The 17,696-nt window shown below is 39.9% G+C and overlaps 2 protein-coding genes across 2 annotated transcripts; one reads left to right on the plus strand and one right to left on the minus strand.

The window, feature by feature from the left end:
• The first annotated feature begins 7,561 nt into the window (after positions 1 to 7,561).
• On the plus strand, positions 7,562 to 8,497 carry LOC129079288 (olfactory receptor 1N1-like). Its single transcript, XM_054584425.1, has one exon. It carries the CDS (start codon positions 7,562 to 7,564, stop codon positions 8,495 to 8,497), a length of 936 nt encoding a protein of 311 aa, XP_054440400.1.
• Positions 8,498 to 13,893: 5,396 nt separating this feature from the next.
• LOC129079290 (olfactory receptor 1J4-like) lies at positions 13,894 to 14,847 on the minus strand. Its single transcript, XM_054584427.1, has one exon. The coding sequence runs from the start codon at positions 14,833 to 14,835 to the stop codon at positions 13,894 to 13,896; it is 942 nt and encodes a 313-aa protein (XP_054440402.1). The 5' UTR covers positions 14,836 to 14,847.
• Between the last annotated feature and the right edge of the window lie 2,849 nt (positions 14,848 to 17,696).

Genomic DNA, 17,696 nt, shown 5'->3' on the forward strand with positions numbered 1-17,696 from the left:
TTAAGTCAATGGAATACCAGTCAATATTGAAAACATAAATCATTGTTATTAATATATGCCACAATGTGGGTGAATCTCAGACACTTTGTGGTAAGCAGAAAAAGCCAGAGGCAAGAGTATGTACTATAAAATTCCATTTATTTAACTCTCCAGAAAAGGTAAATCTAGTCTATTATGACATAAATCAAGTTGCCAGCTGCATGAGTCTGGAAGTAGGAGAGGGGATTTTTGAGGTGTGGATACAAGCGAACTTTTTAAGGTGATGAAAATACTCTATATCTTGATTGTGGTAATGTTCACACGGGTATACACATCTGTTGAAAGTCTTTGAAAGATGCACATAAATGAGTACATTTAATTCCGTGTAAGTAATACTTCGATAAGTTGATTTTAAAATAAGGTAGATTAAAGAATGGATAGAATTATAGATAGATGCATGTTAAAGCAAGCATAATGAAATATTAAGGGTTATAGCTAGGTGGCTGTTGTAAGGCTATTCACTGTAAAATTCAACTTTGTTGTGTGTTTCAAAATGTAGTAAAATGTTGGAGGAAAAAACTGACACTACTAGTTTTGTCGAATATTTAGCAACTAGAACTGTCAATTATTTTGGGTGGCAGTGTAAATTTCTATAAATATTTTGGAAAATAGTTTTCTACATATATTAAAGCTAAATATTGTTTACAGCATTCCCCAGGAATATCACATCTAGGGGTATACCCAAGAGAAATAAGTATGTGTGACGCACAGAAGGTATGCTTAAGGATGTTCCCCTCAGATTTACTCATAATAGTCACAATTGGAAGCAATCCACATGTCCATTAACAGAGAAATAAAGAAAGTATGGGTTATTTGTGTAATAAAATGTTACACAGCAGTAAAGAGAACAAATTTCAACTATGTGCAGCAACATTATTGAGTCTGACAGATGACTGTTGAGCTAAAGTACCCAAATACAAGAGTTATACTATAGGATTCCTTTCACATGAACTTTAAGGCAAAAGTAACCTGATGGAGATATGAATCGCAAGAGTGTGTACCTCTAAGAGGATAGCGCCTCAGAATGGGTAAGAGGTAGCCTCTGGCTTCAAGGAATTGTTACATATCTTGACCTATGGAGTGTTTACATTGGTACATACATATAGAAGATTCAGAGAACTTGCACTTCAAGTTCACATGCTTTACTGATATATACCACAATACAGTAAAGCTTTTGGAAACTGGCTGGAAGCTCTGTGCTTACAGATGTCAGCATTGAGTTTCACTGTAGGACAGTCTGGCTGGGAGGCTGTTTTTGAGGAAGGGACCCTCAATGTCTTATGTTTACAGTTCTTTCCTGTTCAGCTAGTCAGACTCTAAAGAAAATTCTTACAATATTCTGTACTCAAGGAATAGATCTAGGAGTAAAATCCAAATAAAGGACAGACAGTAGATTCTTGGAAGTCTCGAACAGACTAAGGTCACACAGGGTCAACATCTGACATCATCAGAGGCAGATCCAGAAAGAAAAAGCAGTGGTTTCCTACCATACAAATTCACACCACAAAGTCAGGAAATCAAGACCAATCCATTTAAGAAGCAGAACCAAAAATGAAGTCTCACAAATAATGGGAAGACAAAGAAACACCCCCTGGTCAAAGGGAAAGGAGGAATACCCAGAAAGAGAACTAAATGAAATAGAGGCAAGTGAACTATCAGATATTGAGTTCAAAACAATGGTTCTAAGGAAGCTCAATGAGCTCAGAGAGAATTACCAAAAACTACAGGGAAACTATGAGGAACTTACTGCAAAATATATCAGCCTGAGAAAGGACATAAAAACTATCAGTAAGAGAGAAGAGGAAATGAAGAGTACAATTTCCAAATGGAAGAACACAGTAGAAAGAACCAAAAGCAGGTTAGATGAAACACAGAATCAAATCAGGGAGCTGGAGGACAAGGGAGAAAAAAACTCCCAGGAAGAGCAAGAATGAAAAAAGACTAAAAAAGAACGAACAGGGGTTAAGGGAAATGCAGGATAATGTGAAACATAATATCCATATAATAGAGATACCAGAAGGAGAAGAAGAGAAAGGGATAGAAAACTTGTTTTTGTATATTTCTTGCCTATTTCTATTATTTTTTAAAAGCTTTAAATGACTTTTTGGTATTCTTTATCCATTTTTTGATTAAGTGTTTGTAGAATTTTTTCCCTAAAAAAAACAAACTAGTAACCCTTTCTTAGATGTATTACAAATACTTTCCTATTCTATTACTTGTCCTTTAACTTTTTTACATGTATGTTACTGTATAGCCTTAAATGTTTAATATAGTCATACTGTCAATATTTCTCTTTATAGCTTCTGAGTTTGAGTATTTTACTTCAGGTTAAGAAAAATATTATTTTGTATTTTCTCTTAAAACTCCTTAGATTTTACATATTGATTTTTAATTCACTGGAATATTTTTTATAGACTATGTGAAATAGGGCTCTATATTTGCTTTATTTCAAGTAATAGTGGTTTATGCACCTTAATTGTTGAATAAGGCCTATTTTCCCCATTGATTTGAAATATCAATTTAATCATATATTACATTTTTAGACAGATATATATGTTTCTAGAATACCCATTTTATTTCATTGATCTCCTTGATCATTTCTGTGCTGGTGTCATGTTGTTTTAATTGCTGAGACTTTATAATGGATTTAATTTTTTTAATATTTTATAATAGATCTTGACATTTAAAAAAATAAATAAAATAAAGTAAAATAAAATAAAAAACAAATAAAGGGCCATGGGTTTCAATATTCAGCATTTGATGTGCATATATAGTCATATAATTCATGTAATTTTCCTGTTTTTCGTGTGCTCACGAATCTGAGTTATATGTGGCAACCCCCAGTTCCACCCTTCTCCAGAAAGTAAACCTCCCAACTTTTCCTGGCTTAGGAGAGGGACAGTATCCCTGTATCATGGGGTGAAAATGGAAATTTAGGGATCTGGTTTCTTTTAAAATAGCTATCACCTCTAAGTTTATTTCCCTTTCACTCCAAAATCCAGAGGTGTCAGGGCTTCCAGTTTTGGGGGCTTTTGAAGATTCTTTACTGCTGACAAGATTGATTCTTTTATTTTATCTACTGCTAGTTTAGGATTGAGCTTTTCCATGTCTGCTAACTGTTATCACTGTCAAAGAAAAACTGTACTATGCAGGGTTAAACAGACAGGAAGACTTTATTCAAGGCTATTGCAATAGGGGAGAGAGATTGAACTCAACTCCCCTGCAACAAAAGATAGCTTTCAAGTGCTGGGTGGGGCTCACTGCATTGTGCTGGAGGGTGTTTTGGGAGGGCTGGTTCCAGTGATTGCACCATCTGTGCTAGCTAACTGTCCGTCTGTCCTCTGTGCTTTGGAGTTAGGCCCCTCCGCTCCCACAGAGACTGGGAGATAAGTGTGCTTTCTTGATAGTGACATTTCCAAGGGATGGTTCCCAGGTCACTGAGGAAGAGATTCCTTGATTATAAAACTGTCAAGATCCTGGGAGAAGATTTACATTTCAAATGAGCAGAGAAAATTTTAACATTGCAAGTTTTCCAAAGTAAAGCTCTTTAAGAAAATGGAGGCACAGGGTCCACAGTCAGGAAGAAACTGTCTAAAGTTTAGTCAAGTCGAAGGCAATGTAAACCTCATCCTCATCTTGATTACCACTCCTGCATCCAATGGTTTTCAACTTCTGAAATTTTGTTACTATTATTTGCTTTCCACTCTTCTCTGTCCTTGTGGATTTTATGTCTTTTTAAAAATCATTTTACTCTTAGTAGTGTTTTAGGAGGGAGTGAAATTAGATGCATGACTTTAATATATCTTTAACCAGAAGCATGAGAACTATCTAAGAAAAATATGTCATATGTCACTAAACTGTTTGTAGATGTGAATATTGACAGTTTTGGATTTCTGTAAAATAAGAGTTTAGGGACAAATCTTGTTGCAAGAGAGCAGCTAAGAGATTGATCTACACAGAAAGTCTTTTTTATTTTTTATTTTTTTGCCATGAACTATGGTTACCACTTAATATAGAAAAAGAAGTAAAGCTTTAAAAATATTTTGATGAAGCCAATACTGTACTAATTTGGTCTGTTATGAGAGATAAAGAGGGGAAGTTAGGGAATTGTGAGTGTTAGTTCTAACAAGGCCCTAGGGAACTCTGTCCCATGATTCCCTGTCTGTAGATGCCCAAATCAGAGCACGTTCACTGTCCTCCTGGTATTAACCTGAGAGCTAGCGACTCTGTGTTCCTGAGTCTCTCAGTTCAGGTTTCAAAATACAAGTATAAAATACTTCAAAATTGCTGAAGACCTGGGTTGACTGGGGCCAGAGTACCATGTGTCCTAGATCATCCTAAGTACTCAGTACCGAGCGTCTTCTGGCCTTCAGCTGATGTCTTCTCTGTTCCAGCTTGGCTTTACAGTCCTTTGTTGATCTCTCGAGCTCCTCATCTGGAATCCTAGTCTCTTTCTTTCTCCCTTTCCCTCCCTGAACTTATTTTTAGCTTGAGTTTAGCAATCTGACTCTTGATTCTGGCTATTTACCATCTGCATTGATTATTCTTGACCCCGAACCCTGATTTCAGTTAGTCCCATCACAAACGTTGTCAGGAAGAACCTCAGCTCTTCTCTCCTTCCTCCAAAATTAAGGACATCTGCAGTGCCTTCTCAATAACCAGAGTAGCAGTGAAAAAAAGAAACTCGAGACAGACAGTTATAGGCCAGCGAGTCCTGCTTTTGCAATAGTCTCTCCATCATGTCCAAGCCAGTTCTTACCTGTGAGCAGACACAGTAAATGAAGAAGCAGTGGAGGTAAGTTAAGGGACCTCATTAACCTGGGATAACAGAAGCAGAGATTGCCTTAAATTTCTGGAAGCACATCATTGTTGTCTCTAGGATCTACAGCGTTTTCTGAGGCTATAGACAGGGTGAAGGATGAGAAACCTTTTTGGGAAAGGAAGCACTGGGTGGAGCAAGAGATATTAGCACCAGGCCCCTGAGTAGAGAAAGAAAGAACAAAAGGTAAAATGCTGGACTTACAGTGGAGAGTTTTGGAGACTTTTTAGAGGATGTGAAGAATTTTCTAGTGTTGACTGACTGGTGCCATAGACTGAGGGACCTCTGTAAGAATAGTCTAATCAAGGCATTATATGCCAACAGAGGTAACAGAAGAGACGTATCTCTGCCGTGAAATAACTTGCCATCTCTTTGAGAACCTTAGTGGAATTGAATGAACTCGCTGAAGGCAGGATCTGGATGTCAGGAACACATGACGTGTTTTGATGGTCTATGTCACACTCCTCTTGACAAGATACAACACACTTGGGTCTTAAGAGAGTGTCTTGCCTTCCAGGATATGGTTATTAGAATGTACCCAGTCAGAGGAGTCTGATCTTTGTGAGGCATCACATTCCCCATTGGGAGACGGAGTAGAGAATAAAATAACTTGTGGCTTTCTGATCTCTCAGAAGAGTTACAAAGCTCTGAGATATGTTCCTCAATTAGTGTGGGGTTGAGAGGTAGATAAATATGCGATTTTTTTAGTTCTCAGATGTTGCTCTTACTAAAGTTTGAAGTATTAACTTCAAAATATGAGCGATGCATTAGTACATCTGTTGTTTTTAAAAGATTTATTTATTTTTAGAGAGAAGGGAAGGGAGGAAAAGAGGGAAACATCAATGTGTGGTTGCCTCTCAAGCGCCCCCTACTGGGGATTACATATGCCCTGACTGGGAATCAAACCAGCAACCCTTTGATTCACAGGCTGGCACTCAGTCCCCTGAGCCATACCAGCCAGGGTTGCATCAGTAAATCTTTTATCAATTTGAAGGTAAATTTTTCTTCTAGGTGTGGACTTTGAATAGAAACTGGGAATAGGAACATATTTAGATCTATAAGATTTTCTGAAGATTTTTTGTTTATTTATTTTTAGAGAGGGGGGAAGGGAAGGAGAAGGAGAGGGAGAGAAACATCACATCAATCTGTGGTTGCCTCTTGCATGCTCCCTACTGTAGACTTGACCCTCAACCCAGGCATGTACCCTGACTGGGAATCAAACCAGTGACCCTTTGGTTTGCAGGCCAGCACTCAATCCACTGAGCCACACCAGCCAGGGCCTAGATCTATAAGATACTAATTACAAAAAATAGTAAAAAAAAATGAACACCAAAAAAAAAACAAAAGAAAAATGAAATGACACCAGACTTAACAGAACAGGCACCGGTCTGAGAGCCTGGAGACCCTGATCCTTGTGTCATATCTTCCTCTAAGGCACAGTGTGAACTTCCCTTTTTTGAACCTTAATTTTTAATTTTACAATTCGTTTATTTTTCTGAAGCTTAACTTATTCATCTTTGAATTAAATGAAGAGTTCAACTGAGTGAATTTTCCTTAAGCCTTATCGAACATTAAAATACCTGAGGAGGGCTTAGTTTTCATTTTCAGTTTTAAATACATATACCCAGACTGTATCCTAAAGAATTTAACTCAGTAGGTCTGAGGTTTCTGTATCTTTAATAAGCACCTCACTTAGTTGAAAAACTGGTCCACTGACCAATGTTTGGGGACCTCTGGACCAGATCCTGTAGGCTGCACTAGTTCTTAAACTTTGTTGCTTTTTTTATAAAAGACAAGTATACAATATAGGAAGGGTAATTGAAGCTAAAGATATTAAACTAGGAATATTGAGGGGTTAAATGTAAACATAGTGATATAAAATCACTTTCTATCTGTATTGATTGATGATGCAGTTTATGATGCCAAGGCTGTGAGTATGAATTCTGCCTCAAATATTTACAAGCTGTGGGTGCTTGTACAAATTACTCAAACATCTTTATCCTCAGTTTTCTTCTCTGTACAGTGGTAATAACAGTAATCTCTGCTGCCCAGGGTTGTTTAAGGATCACAGGTGGCAATATGTATGAGTGCTTAGTAGAGGGCCTGACATAGAGCACGTGGCTAGTAAATGTTAGCTACAAGATGATAATGATGGCAGGGACAAAAAATCAAACGGTGAAAAAAATGCAGAACTCCATAGTTTCTATTTCAGAGGAAATGATGAGGAAATAAAGGGACGTGAGTCCTTCATATTCCTTCATTCTAAAATGAGATATTGTAAGTATTTTAAAAAGAATTTTGTATGGGTATAGGGGCTACCAAGAGAATGTGAGATTTAGTTCACCTCAGTGTACTCATGTATCCATGTTACTGGAATGATGAAATTGATGTGGGGCTGTAGACCTAGTTCAAGGCTTGGTAATCCCCAGGCTTGAACATGCCCAGAGCCTCCTTAGTAGAGTACCCTCTGTGTAAAAGATTGACCAGAGGGAAGGAGAGAGGAAAGGAAAAAAAATAGGGTCCTAAGGAAGAGAGAAAAAGAAGAAAGTAGGGTCAGATTGGAGGTAAAGGCAGGATTGGGAATAATAATTAATTTAAAGGGAGATTTGGGAGTTAGGAGATTTGGAAGTCAGCAACACGTAGAGTTCTAGAAGAAATGTAGCACTCTCACTGTCCTTCTTATCTTCCGGAGGCTCCAGAGTCATGGAAAACCAATCCTGCCTCTCTGAATTTTTCCTGCGAGGAATATCTGGGCCACCTGAGCAACAGAAGTTATTCTTTGGTATTTTCCTATGTATGTATCTTATTACCTTGACGGGGAACGTGCTCATCATCCTGGCCATCGGCTCTGACCCACACCTTCACACGCCCATGTACTTCTTTTTGGCTAATCTGTCTTTAGTTGACATGGGTTTAACATCCTCCACAGTTACCAAGATGCTGGCGAATGTTCAGACTCAGCATCATACCATCTCCTACGCCGGTTGCCTCACACAAATGTATTTCTACCTGATGTTTGGTGATCTGGACAGCTTTTTCTTGGCTGTGATGGCCTATGACCGCTACGTGGCCATCTGCCGCCCTCTGCACTACTCCGCAGTCATGAGCCCCCGGGTCTGTGCCCTGCTGCTTGCCTTGTGCTGGGTCCTCACGCATGCTGTTGCCCTGACTCACACCCTCCTCATGGCTCACCTGTCCTTCTGCGTTTTTGGGGAAATAGCTCACTTTTTCTGTGACATAACTCCTGTCCTGAAGTTGTCATGTTCTGACACCCATGTCAATGAGTTGGTGGTTTTTGCCTTAGGGGGCACAGTACTCATTGTCCCCTTTATTTGCATTGTCATCTCCTACATCCACATTGTGTCAGCCATCCTGAGGATCCGAACTCCTGGTGGGGCGGGCAAAGCCTTTTCCACCTGCAGTTCCCATCTCTGTGTTGTCTGTGTATTCTATGGGACCCTCTTTGGTACCTACCTGTGCCCTCCTTCTGTTGCTTCCGAAAAGAAGGACATTGTAGCAGCTGTAGTGTACACTGTGGTGGTCCCCATGTTGAACCCCTTTATCTACAGCCTAAGGAACAAGGACATGAAGAGGGCCCTTAGGAGGCTCCTCAGTCATGGCAGAGTTTTTTCTTCTTAGACATAGTGGTAGCGACCTTTAATGAAAAGACATCGGCTTGGAGTCAGACAAACCTGGCGTCAGTTTTGGGTCTGCCATATGCTAGCCATAAGATTGCTAACCTCTCTGAGCTACGTTCTAATCTAAATGGAGATAATAATCTCTAATAAGGTAACTTGGAGGATTATCTGAGATTAACAATGAAATGCATCTAGTATAGTGGCTAATAGTAGTAAGTTTTCAATAAATGATAGCTGTTATTATTACTGTTGTCACTCTTCCTCCTTCCCCCACTCAAAAAGGTAAAAATCTTTTCCCTGAAATTCATTCATTTAACAAATATATCCTGGACACCTACTTTTTGCTGGGAGCTGTTGTAAGTGCTAGGGCTTTAGCACAGAACAAGACACATGCCCATGACCCCTCTGAGATCCTGAACCTGTTGCTCAGAGTACTCAGTCAGTCCTGCCTCCCGGTTCCTCTAGATGGTAGTTTCTCTAGATAGCCTTCTAGTGTCTTCCTCCATTTGGACCCTCAGGGAATCTCAATCCATTGACATTACAGTACATGTTTAAACTCCTTTTGGGGCTGGATTTAAGTTCTTTCCCACAGACCTCAAGCAAAGTAGGAGATGAGGCTGGGTGTCCACTTTGTGACCACAACGTTACGAAGATCTACCATGGGGCACTGCTGCCTATCACTGTTCGGTGATGTAACATCCTTGGCTTCCACCCAGCCAAAATTGTTACCACTGTATGCCAAGTTCCAAATATATTCCTCCCTTGGTACGCCCAGTTGCACTCACTCCCAATCCCGAAGTTTTCACCTCTGTTCCTTTAAGGACACCCGTTTCAAACAAGGTTAATTAAATGTTGATTTTAAAATGATTCACACTCATGTACAAATTATTTATGAATTTTTGCATTTTGGTGGTGTAATGGGAGTGGGATATGCTTTTAATGGAGATCAATGTGGGTGGTGGTGATGAAGAGCTTCCTGGTGCCCCTTACCTATTAGGGTATTTGCCTTCCTCCTTCTTGGAACCCTTTATTAAAAAGCAAATGGTCAGAACTTGTTTCCTCACTTCATTAAGACTGTTAAACCTAATCAAAATTACTCCAAGTGCTTAGCCTTCCACTGTGCTCTTAAATATCTGTTCAGAGCCTGAAATCAAGAACAATCCTTTATTCTACTACCTAGTTCCCACTGATTACCAAGACCAGTCTAGTCTGGTTTTAGAGATATTTTCTTACCTATCCCCTGTGCAGTTGTCTTCATTCAAACACACATTACCTGTTGCCTGGTGTACAATGACCTTCTGATTGAGCCCCCTGTCCCTAGGCTCTCCAATCCCGCCAGACCGTCTCACACATTGGTAACATGAATGTAGCCTTCCCCATGTTTAATCTCTACTTTGCCCCATCCCCAGCCAACAGTACTACATCACTTGCAAGGCAGTGTCTAAGCTCCCTAACAAGGCATTGTAGCCCCTTCATAATATAGTCCTTGTCTGCCTGCCCAGACTCATCTCTTGATGCTCCACTGACGCATACACACATATAATTTATTTTTATTAAATTTTTTTTATTGTTCAATTACAGTTGTCCCCCCATTACTCTCCCCTGCCCTGCCCACCCCTCCTTCCCACTTTCAGTCCCCACCCTGTTGTCCTTGTCCATGGGTACTTTATACATGTTCCTTGACTTGAATTACTTCACACATGTAATTTAGCAATCCCCATGTTTTTTATATTTCCCTAGTATTTCAGTGCCCCAGTTCCTTTTGTTCTCTCTGCCCAGACAGCCATTTCTGCCATTATATTATAATCCTGAGTGTCCTTTAACACCCAACCGAAGAACTCCTTTCCCTGTGAAGCTTTTGCTTTACAGGCAGCATTGACTATATCCCCTTTCGTGCTGTCATTTATTATAAGAATGTCATTGTCTCTAAGCCTCAGTTTCCTCAACTGAGACATGCATATAATAACAGTATATGTTTCATAGGATTATTAGGATTAAAGGAGGTAATACAGGTAAAGCTTTCAATAAAGCCCTTGACATATAGTAAACATGCATAAGCAGTTAGTAGTAGTAGTATTATATGAAAGCACTTTTGAATACTCATACATATTTTTTAGTATGCCTGTCTCTAGGATGTTCCCTTCATTTGCATGGAGGTCATGTTTTTATCTAGCTCTGTGTGACCAGTGCTAGGTCCACTGACATATAGTACTTCACTTCCTAAATGGCTATTGAATTACAGAAACAACAAGAAACAGGAACTCTTACTACTTTTCTGGTATTTTTCTGATTAACTCCAACTTTTCATCATTAATGACAAGTAAATTAAATTTTATGTGTACTTGAGTTCCCTCCTGATTTCATTTATAGCTTCTTCCCTCCGCCCCAATTAAGGATCTTCAAAAATAATAATAAATGCAACACTTAGGGTTTTCTATTTTTCCTTTGAAAGCTAAGTGGTTCTAATTCTCTAGTAGATCCTCTACACTTTTCATATGTGACAAAATAGGATCATTTTTACTCTTAAAATTTATATGTAAGAGTGGAAATTTTACATGTATAATAATATATTATCCAAAGCTACAGTATAAATACTGGAGTGCCTAGTTCTGTGATGTTGTGATTTTTCTCCCCTGAGAAAAACCTGTCTATTGCTGTTAGACTTTAACTTTTGAGAAAGATACACACTGGTCAGTTGAAATATCAGTGCCTACTAACCTCCAGAATATTTGTAAACTTGTGAGTGTATCACCACAATTTTTTAAAAATGTAGCAAACTTTGTTCTAAATCCAGTGAGATGTGTTCACTAGGGAAGGTTATGAGACAGCATTGGCATGAGTGAGGGGTGATGCCCCAGATAAACTGCATACTTCCAAAGCAATTTCCAGAAGTTCTATTTATGTGTTAAATCAGTATTGCAATTACCAGTTTGCATTGGGCTGTCTTAAACCAGGGAAAGCCGGTCTCATAAGGCAGGTGGTGATAAAACATAAAACATTTCCCAACAGGCAAGTAGGCTTGACATTTCTTGAGAAAAATCCACTCTTAGCAATGCCACCAGTCCATGACTAAGAATTTGAGTGACAGTGGTACTCCTTTGGAGGATGGGTCTGACAAAGGCCCAACAGAATAACAGAGATCCAGACAACAGAACTGGAGGGCCAGCAGAGAAACTGAGCCAAGTACTCATGGGTGTGTCCAGGCCAACCAAAGCCTGCTTCCTCTAGACAAGCAAGAGTATCCAGCCACATTCGGGTGTTGTTTTTGGCTCCGGAACTGGTTGAGACTGAACCTGCAGATAGAGAGAATCCATGCCTGCAGCCAAATAGAGCAGGTTGGGGTGAAGGGCGCTTTTTGTTTTTCCACAAAGTAAGCTGGGGTGCTAAAAGGCAGCTTCCTCGGCCCCACGTCCAGGGCAGCTCTCTGAGTGAACATGAGGAGCAGAGAGTAAGATGCTCTTCTGATCTGCCTTTCCTCACCCACACACCTAACAACTCACTCATCCATTGCTCCTTAAGTCATTTGGTTCTAGTTCAAGCCAGAGAAGGTGCGTAGCTGTGTCCTAGGACCCCTGATTGCTTTGAATTGCGGTTATAATTTACATGCTTTGCTCCTGTTTCACCATAACTCAGGTGTTATCTATGCAAGTTCCACTCCAAAATTCACCTCTAATGCATAGGTAGGGAAAGCTAACATTCATTATTGTCGGGCAGTTGTAATGCTAAGCCAAATTTAGCATTTCATTTATTTCAAATAAAAAAATATATTAGATGTCTTAATAGTTTTTCAATTTACCTAGAAAAAGAAATTGAGATTCAGAGGAGTTAAGTAAATTGCCAGAGGCCACACACTCTGATAGATAGTTTGCAGCTGGGATCTGTCTTTCCCAAATACTCCTCTCTCATACCTACATGGTGCTCCATCTCCCAAGTATTTGTGATCCTGTTTATTCTTTTTTTTCTTTCTTTATTTATTTTTAAATACATTTGTCTCTGCCTACCCCCCACCACTTTCCCTTGCCCCCTCCCTCCGTCCCTCCCTCAGCTCTTCCCCTTTGGTGTTGTCCATGAGTTCTTGCTATATGTTCCTTGACTTTCCCCTTCCCTTCCCTTTCCCTGCCCGCCCCTCCCTCCTTCCCTCTTGTCTCTGTTGATTTCTTTTCCTTTCAGTGTTGCTGGTCATATTTTCCTTGCATCTTTGTATTGTTATTTATTCTTAACTAAGTACAGCCTGAAGAGAACTCTGTGGTCCTTCACTGGATGACAATGAAGTTAGATTATTTGGGCCCATAATACAAACCTGGGGTCACTAAGCTGAGTAGAAATGACTTTTCAGGGAAACAGATCATGAAGATTGATACAGGGAGCAGCTAAACTCATAGCAATGAGGACTTCCCTGGAGCTACAAAGGGCACATGATACCGTTTCCTTTCCTGCCCCACCGTCTTCACCACCAACAAAAAACATGGAAAGAGCACTGAATGGGAGGTGGGGAAAGGAAAGGAGATACTTTACAAATTCCCAGTTCTGCAACCTTTCTATGCCAAGGGAGCCCTATTAGCCATTATCTTCCAACAATTCACAAAAATGAATAAATTCCCAACATCACTCAGCTTTTACTCTTCCCAGAAATCACCATTCTATTCTCTGCTTCTATGAATTTGATTATTTTTGATTCCACATATAAGTGAGATCATGCAGTATTTATCTTTTTTGAGTCTGATTTATTTCACTTAGCATAATGCACAAAGTTTCAGTCATGCAGGATGAATAATTTGTGAGATCTAATGCACAGAATGACTATAGTTAACAATGCTGCACTTGATATTTGCTGAGAGGATGGATCTTAAAATTAAGTCTTCTCATCACACACACAGAAGTCAAATAAAAGGATATCTAAGCAGAGGTGATAGATACCTTCATTAGCTTAATTGTGGTGATTATTTTATAATGTATACATATCAAAACATCAGGTTGTACACTATAAATATATACAATGTTTATGTGTTTATTTGCCTCAATAAATCTGTTTTAAAAATAATAAGAGGGGAATGGAGGCAGCTGTACTTGAACAACAATAAAAATAAATAATAAAATTAAAATTAAAATTCACTACTTATTTGGAAAAAATAACTAATAAATTCCCAGGAAATAAGAGGAGAGACATAAATTCTACTAGCTATCAGTTTTTCAGTCTAATAGACAAAAGTAGTGATCAATAATACCAAGTTAGATCTAATGATTTATGCTAAAGAATTACAAGAAAAAGAGAGAATACCTGTAACAGAATGTAATTCAACTTATCAATAATATACTGAGCACTTATTCCATGCTGGGTTCAAGACCAGGGGGCTAGCATCCAGGAATAAATGTATCTGTTACAGAGATGAGCGAATGTCATTGAGACAAAACTGTTGCCCTGTTGAAGAGTTTCTCCAGGGCCCCCTTCACGTCCCTGTTCCTTAGGCTGTAAATGAAAGGGTTGAGCAGTGGAGTGACCACTGTGTACATCACAGAGCCAATTATATTTTTGTTACTGGAGGTGCTAGATGAGGGAAAAAAATAGAGCCAAATAATTGTCCCATAATAAAGAGATACCACTGAGAGGTGGGAGCCACACGTGGACAAGGCTTTGCAGATGCTCTTGGTAGATGGAACCTTCAGGATGGTGGCCCCAATGCAGCCATAAGAGATCAAGATGCATATTAGGGGGAGAGTAATGACAGCCACTCCTACTGTGAAAATGACCAACTCATTGAGGGATGTGTCTGAGCAGGACAGCTTGAGTAAGGCACCGAGGTCACAGAAGAAATGATGGACGGTGTTGTCAGCACAAAAGGACAGCTCGGCCAGGAGAAGGGTGTGGGACAGGGCACTGGCACAGGAGAGGATCCAGGACGCAGCGACTAGTAAGATACACAGTGCCTCTCTCATGATAGTCATGTAGTGGAGGGGGTGACAGATGGCCACATACCGATCATATGCCATTGCGGTGAGAAGGAAGCTGTCCAGGTCAGTAAAAAATATGAAAAAATACATCTGTGCTATGCACTCTGCATAGGGAATGGATTGATCCTGAGTTTGCATGCTCATTAACATCTTAGGGACAGTGACAGATGAGAAACAGACATCAGTGAGGGCCAGGTGGCTGAGGAAGAAGTACATGGGCGTGTGCAGGCGGGAGTCCAGCCTGATGAGCAGGAGGATGAGCAGGTTGCCCAGCACCGTGGTCAGGTACATGCCCAGGAACAGGGCGAAGAACGCGCCCTGCTGCCCTGGCGGGACGGGGAGCCCCAGGAGGAGGAACTCGGACACGCTGCTCTGGTTCTCAGGCCCCATGGTCCTCCTCTGTCTGCTGGGGGTGAAAGGACAGTGAAAAAAGTATAATCAACAAGTATTGATCCTGGGAGATGTCCTTTATTAGGTGACATTGATTCCATTAAATATAAAACGCAGACTTCTCTAGTGAAGAAACTCAGTACCTTATCTTCAGTGGAGCTCAGGCCAGTGAAACTGAGGTAGTAGGTTTCCTAGACCTGAAGTTTGAGGCCTTTGAGGAAGGTATGGGACTATACTAGGGATTACAGGCAGGACATCATTGAGCAGGCAACTGGCCCTATTTGTCTCCCCAAGGCTCAGGGTTAAAGCTGTGGGAGTCGCTGGTCAGTGGTGATTGCAGTATCCCTGTCTTTAAGACGCAGTAATATGTGACATCAGAAAGAGCACAGAGAAGTGATGAGCACCTGTGTACATACACATGCCTGCATACACGCACCTGCTCCTGACACAGTTCTCCTCTGAACTTTATGCTGAAGTCATCTAGCCTCCCAGAATATGGACTGGTTTCTCACCTTCTCTGTGGGACACCCAGAAACCAGATCCTGGGTCTTAAACCTCTCACTGACATCAGAGGGGAAAGGCACCAGCCTGGAGTTTACTCTTCTCAGTTCACCATCTTCAGAAATGGAGATGGGAAGACTTCTTTCTGCCCACCAGGGAAAGGACCCAAGGGGACAAAACACGCAGCTCTTGAAGACCTGCATTAAACGTGTATTAATTGCTCGCTCAGTCGCCTTCTTACTCCCTCCAGGACAGATGCCCTAAGGCAATGGTCCCTAAACTTTGATGTTCAGCATAATCACCTGGGAGCTTGTTAAAGATGCTCTACCTCCAGAAATGCTCACTCTTGAGGCCAGGGGCCAGGTAACTCTCAGGCAGATGGGTGTGAGGGCAGACTTTGAGGAAGCACTGTCCTTAGAACATCAGGGTGGGTACCCTGAGTGTGAGCCCAAAAGGAGTTATGGAAGGCCTCCTTCCTGGCCTTTCCCTACCACAGCTGTGTTTCTCCTAGTTAGCTCCTAACGGGGTGTCAAGAGGGGTTTTTCTTCTCAGTGGATACTCCTTATCGGGTTGCTGCTAATAAAATGAATTCTGCTTCATGATGAAAATCCAAACAATGTGAACATGAAAACAAAGAATAAAGTATTCACACTTCCATTATTCACCTTTTGTCCTTCTAAAATGGTTTTTATTCATGAAATTTTATTTACATAAATGGGATTTATTTAAGCAGTATGTTATAGCTTTCTTTTTCTATAATAAAATAGTATTCACATTTCTGCTTCTATGCATATCATTACATAGAATACATACAATATCAATATATCAGTCTACTTAAAATTATGTTAAATTTTTAGTCAATATTTTAATTGACGTGACAAAGATTTACTGTGAAACTCTGTTAAAGATTATACTAAACCTTGAAGTGTTCCCTTTTGTTAGCTGTCTGACCAAGGCTACTTTAAAATCTCCAAAAGCATCCATTTTAATGGGTTCCATTGTCTTAGTGTCTCTGTGCCTGTGTCTCGCTCCTTTGAAAAGAAAAGAACCTAACTTCGAAAATGCCCATGAAAAAACGTGACGAATGCAAGCCCAAGGGGACCCTGTGCAAAGACAGGCAACATAGCAGCCTGTTTTCATGTACTTATAACTGAAGTTTAAGCTTATAGAATGAAATAAATGAATAAGGCAAAGTTGTTATGTAACATTTGACACATATCAGATATCAGACTCTTTCAAATGTTTTGTTTTCTAAATTCACACCTCAGACTAGAGGTTGGGCATCACCAGAGCCTTAAATGTCACTCTACCTGCATATTATATCCTAGCAAGTCTTAAATGTTTATGTATAAAGTTGAGTAAACAGACTGCATTTTGCATAGGGCAGACAAAAAAAAAAAAAAGATTAAAAGACTGGGCTAAAAACCTGAGCTCCATAATAACAATGATATGGATGGGATTTAAGACAAAGGCTATCTTGTGGGCTATTTCAAGAAGCATGACAAGTCAAGCGAGAACTTTCAGACACGAATGACATCATATGACAAAATTGTTCACTGCCTTGTCAAGAACTGAAGTGTCTTTTGTGGATATATAGACACTCTGAAATAAAGTAGTGCTTTATAACAAGTGTACAGTTTATTATACATCAAGTGTGAAATAATTGTTATTTAAAATATTAAAGTGTATTTTTGAGTGACATTAGCAAAATTACAAGTCACACTGAAATCCCACAAAGCTTCATGAAAACAAAAAAGCCACCAATGGATACGAGATGTGATTTTTTTCCAAAACGTTGGCTTCATTTGCATTGAACATAGTCTGGTGTGATTAATACAAAGCATGATATGTAGTACCTGAAACATCTGTATTACATTCAAAAGACAAAAGAAAATTGATAGTTCAAGGAAAGAACTTCTGATATTAGAGATTGACAAAAGAAATTTACTGCAGCCAGAATCAATCTGAAAATATCAACATAAACCACAGATTACTACTGAAAGAATGTAAGCATTCCCTTGTTTCACTGTCCCCACACCCAGGTTTCATGGAAGGTGTTATAAATGTGCTTCCCACAACCTCCATGACTAAATTCTTCACACCAGGGCTCCTCAAGTCAGAGTTCACAGAGCCACAGGGTCAGCATCATGTGGGGACCCATCCCAGGACTAGTGAAGAAACGGGATTCCTGGTGGTAGATTCAGGCCACCTCTGTTTTAACAAGTTCTCCAGGAATTCTTGTGCACACCAAAATTCGAGAAACTTTGCTTTCATTCTTCGTTTGGGAAGGCAGGATGCCCATGAAGGATCTAGTCAGTGCTGGAACTGGAGTGGCACTTGTCGGAAAGCAGAGACACATT

This window comes from Pteronotus mesoamericanus, unplaced genomic scaffold, assembly GCF_021234165.1.
Source record: "Pteronotus mesoamericanus isolate MK-2021 breed Mesoamerican mustached bat unplaced genomic scaffold, CSHL_Meso_final contig_78, whole genome shotgun sequence".
Taxonomy (NCBI): Eukaryota; Metazoa; Chordata; class Mammalia; order Chiroptera; family Mormoopidae; genus Pteronotus; species Pteronotus mesoamericanus.

What these genes read in the sequence shown, in the direction of transcription:
- LOC129079288 (XM_054584425.1), top strand. Translation starts at nt 7,562, where the DNA reads ATGGAAAACCAATCCTGCCTCTCTGAATTTTTCCTGCGAGGAATATCT.
- LOC129079290 (XM_054584427.1), bottom strand. Translation starts at nt 14,835, where the DNA reads ATGGGGCCTGAGAACCAGAGCAGCGTGTCCGAGTTCCTCCTCCTGGGG.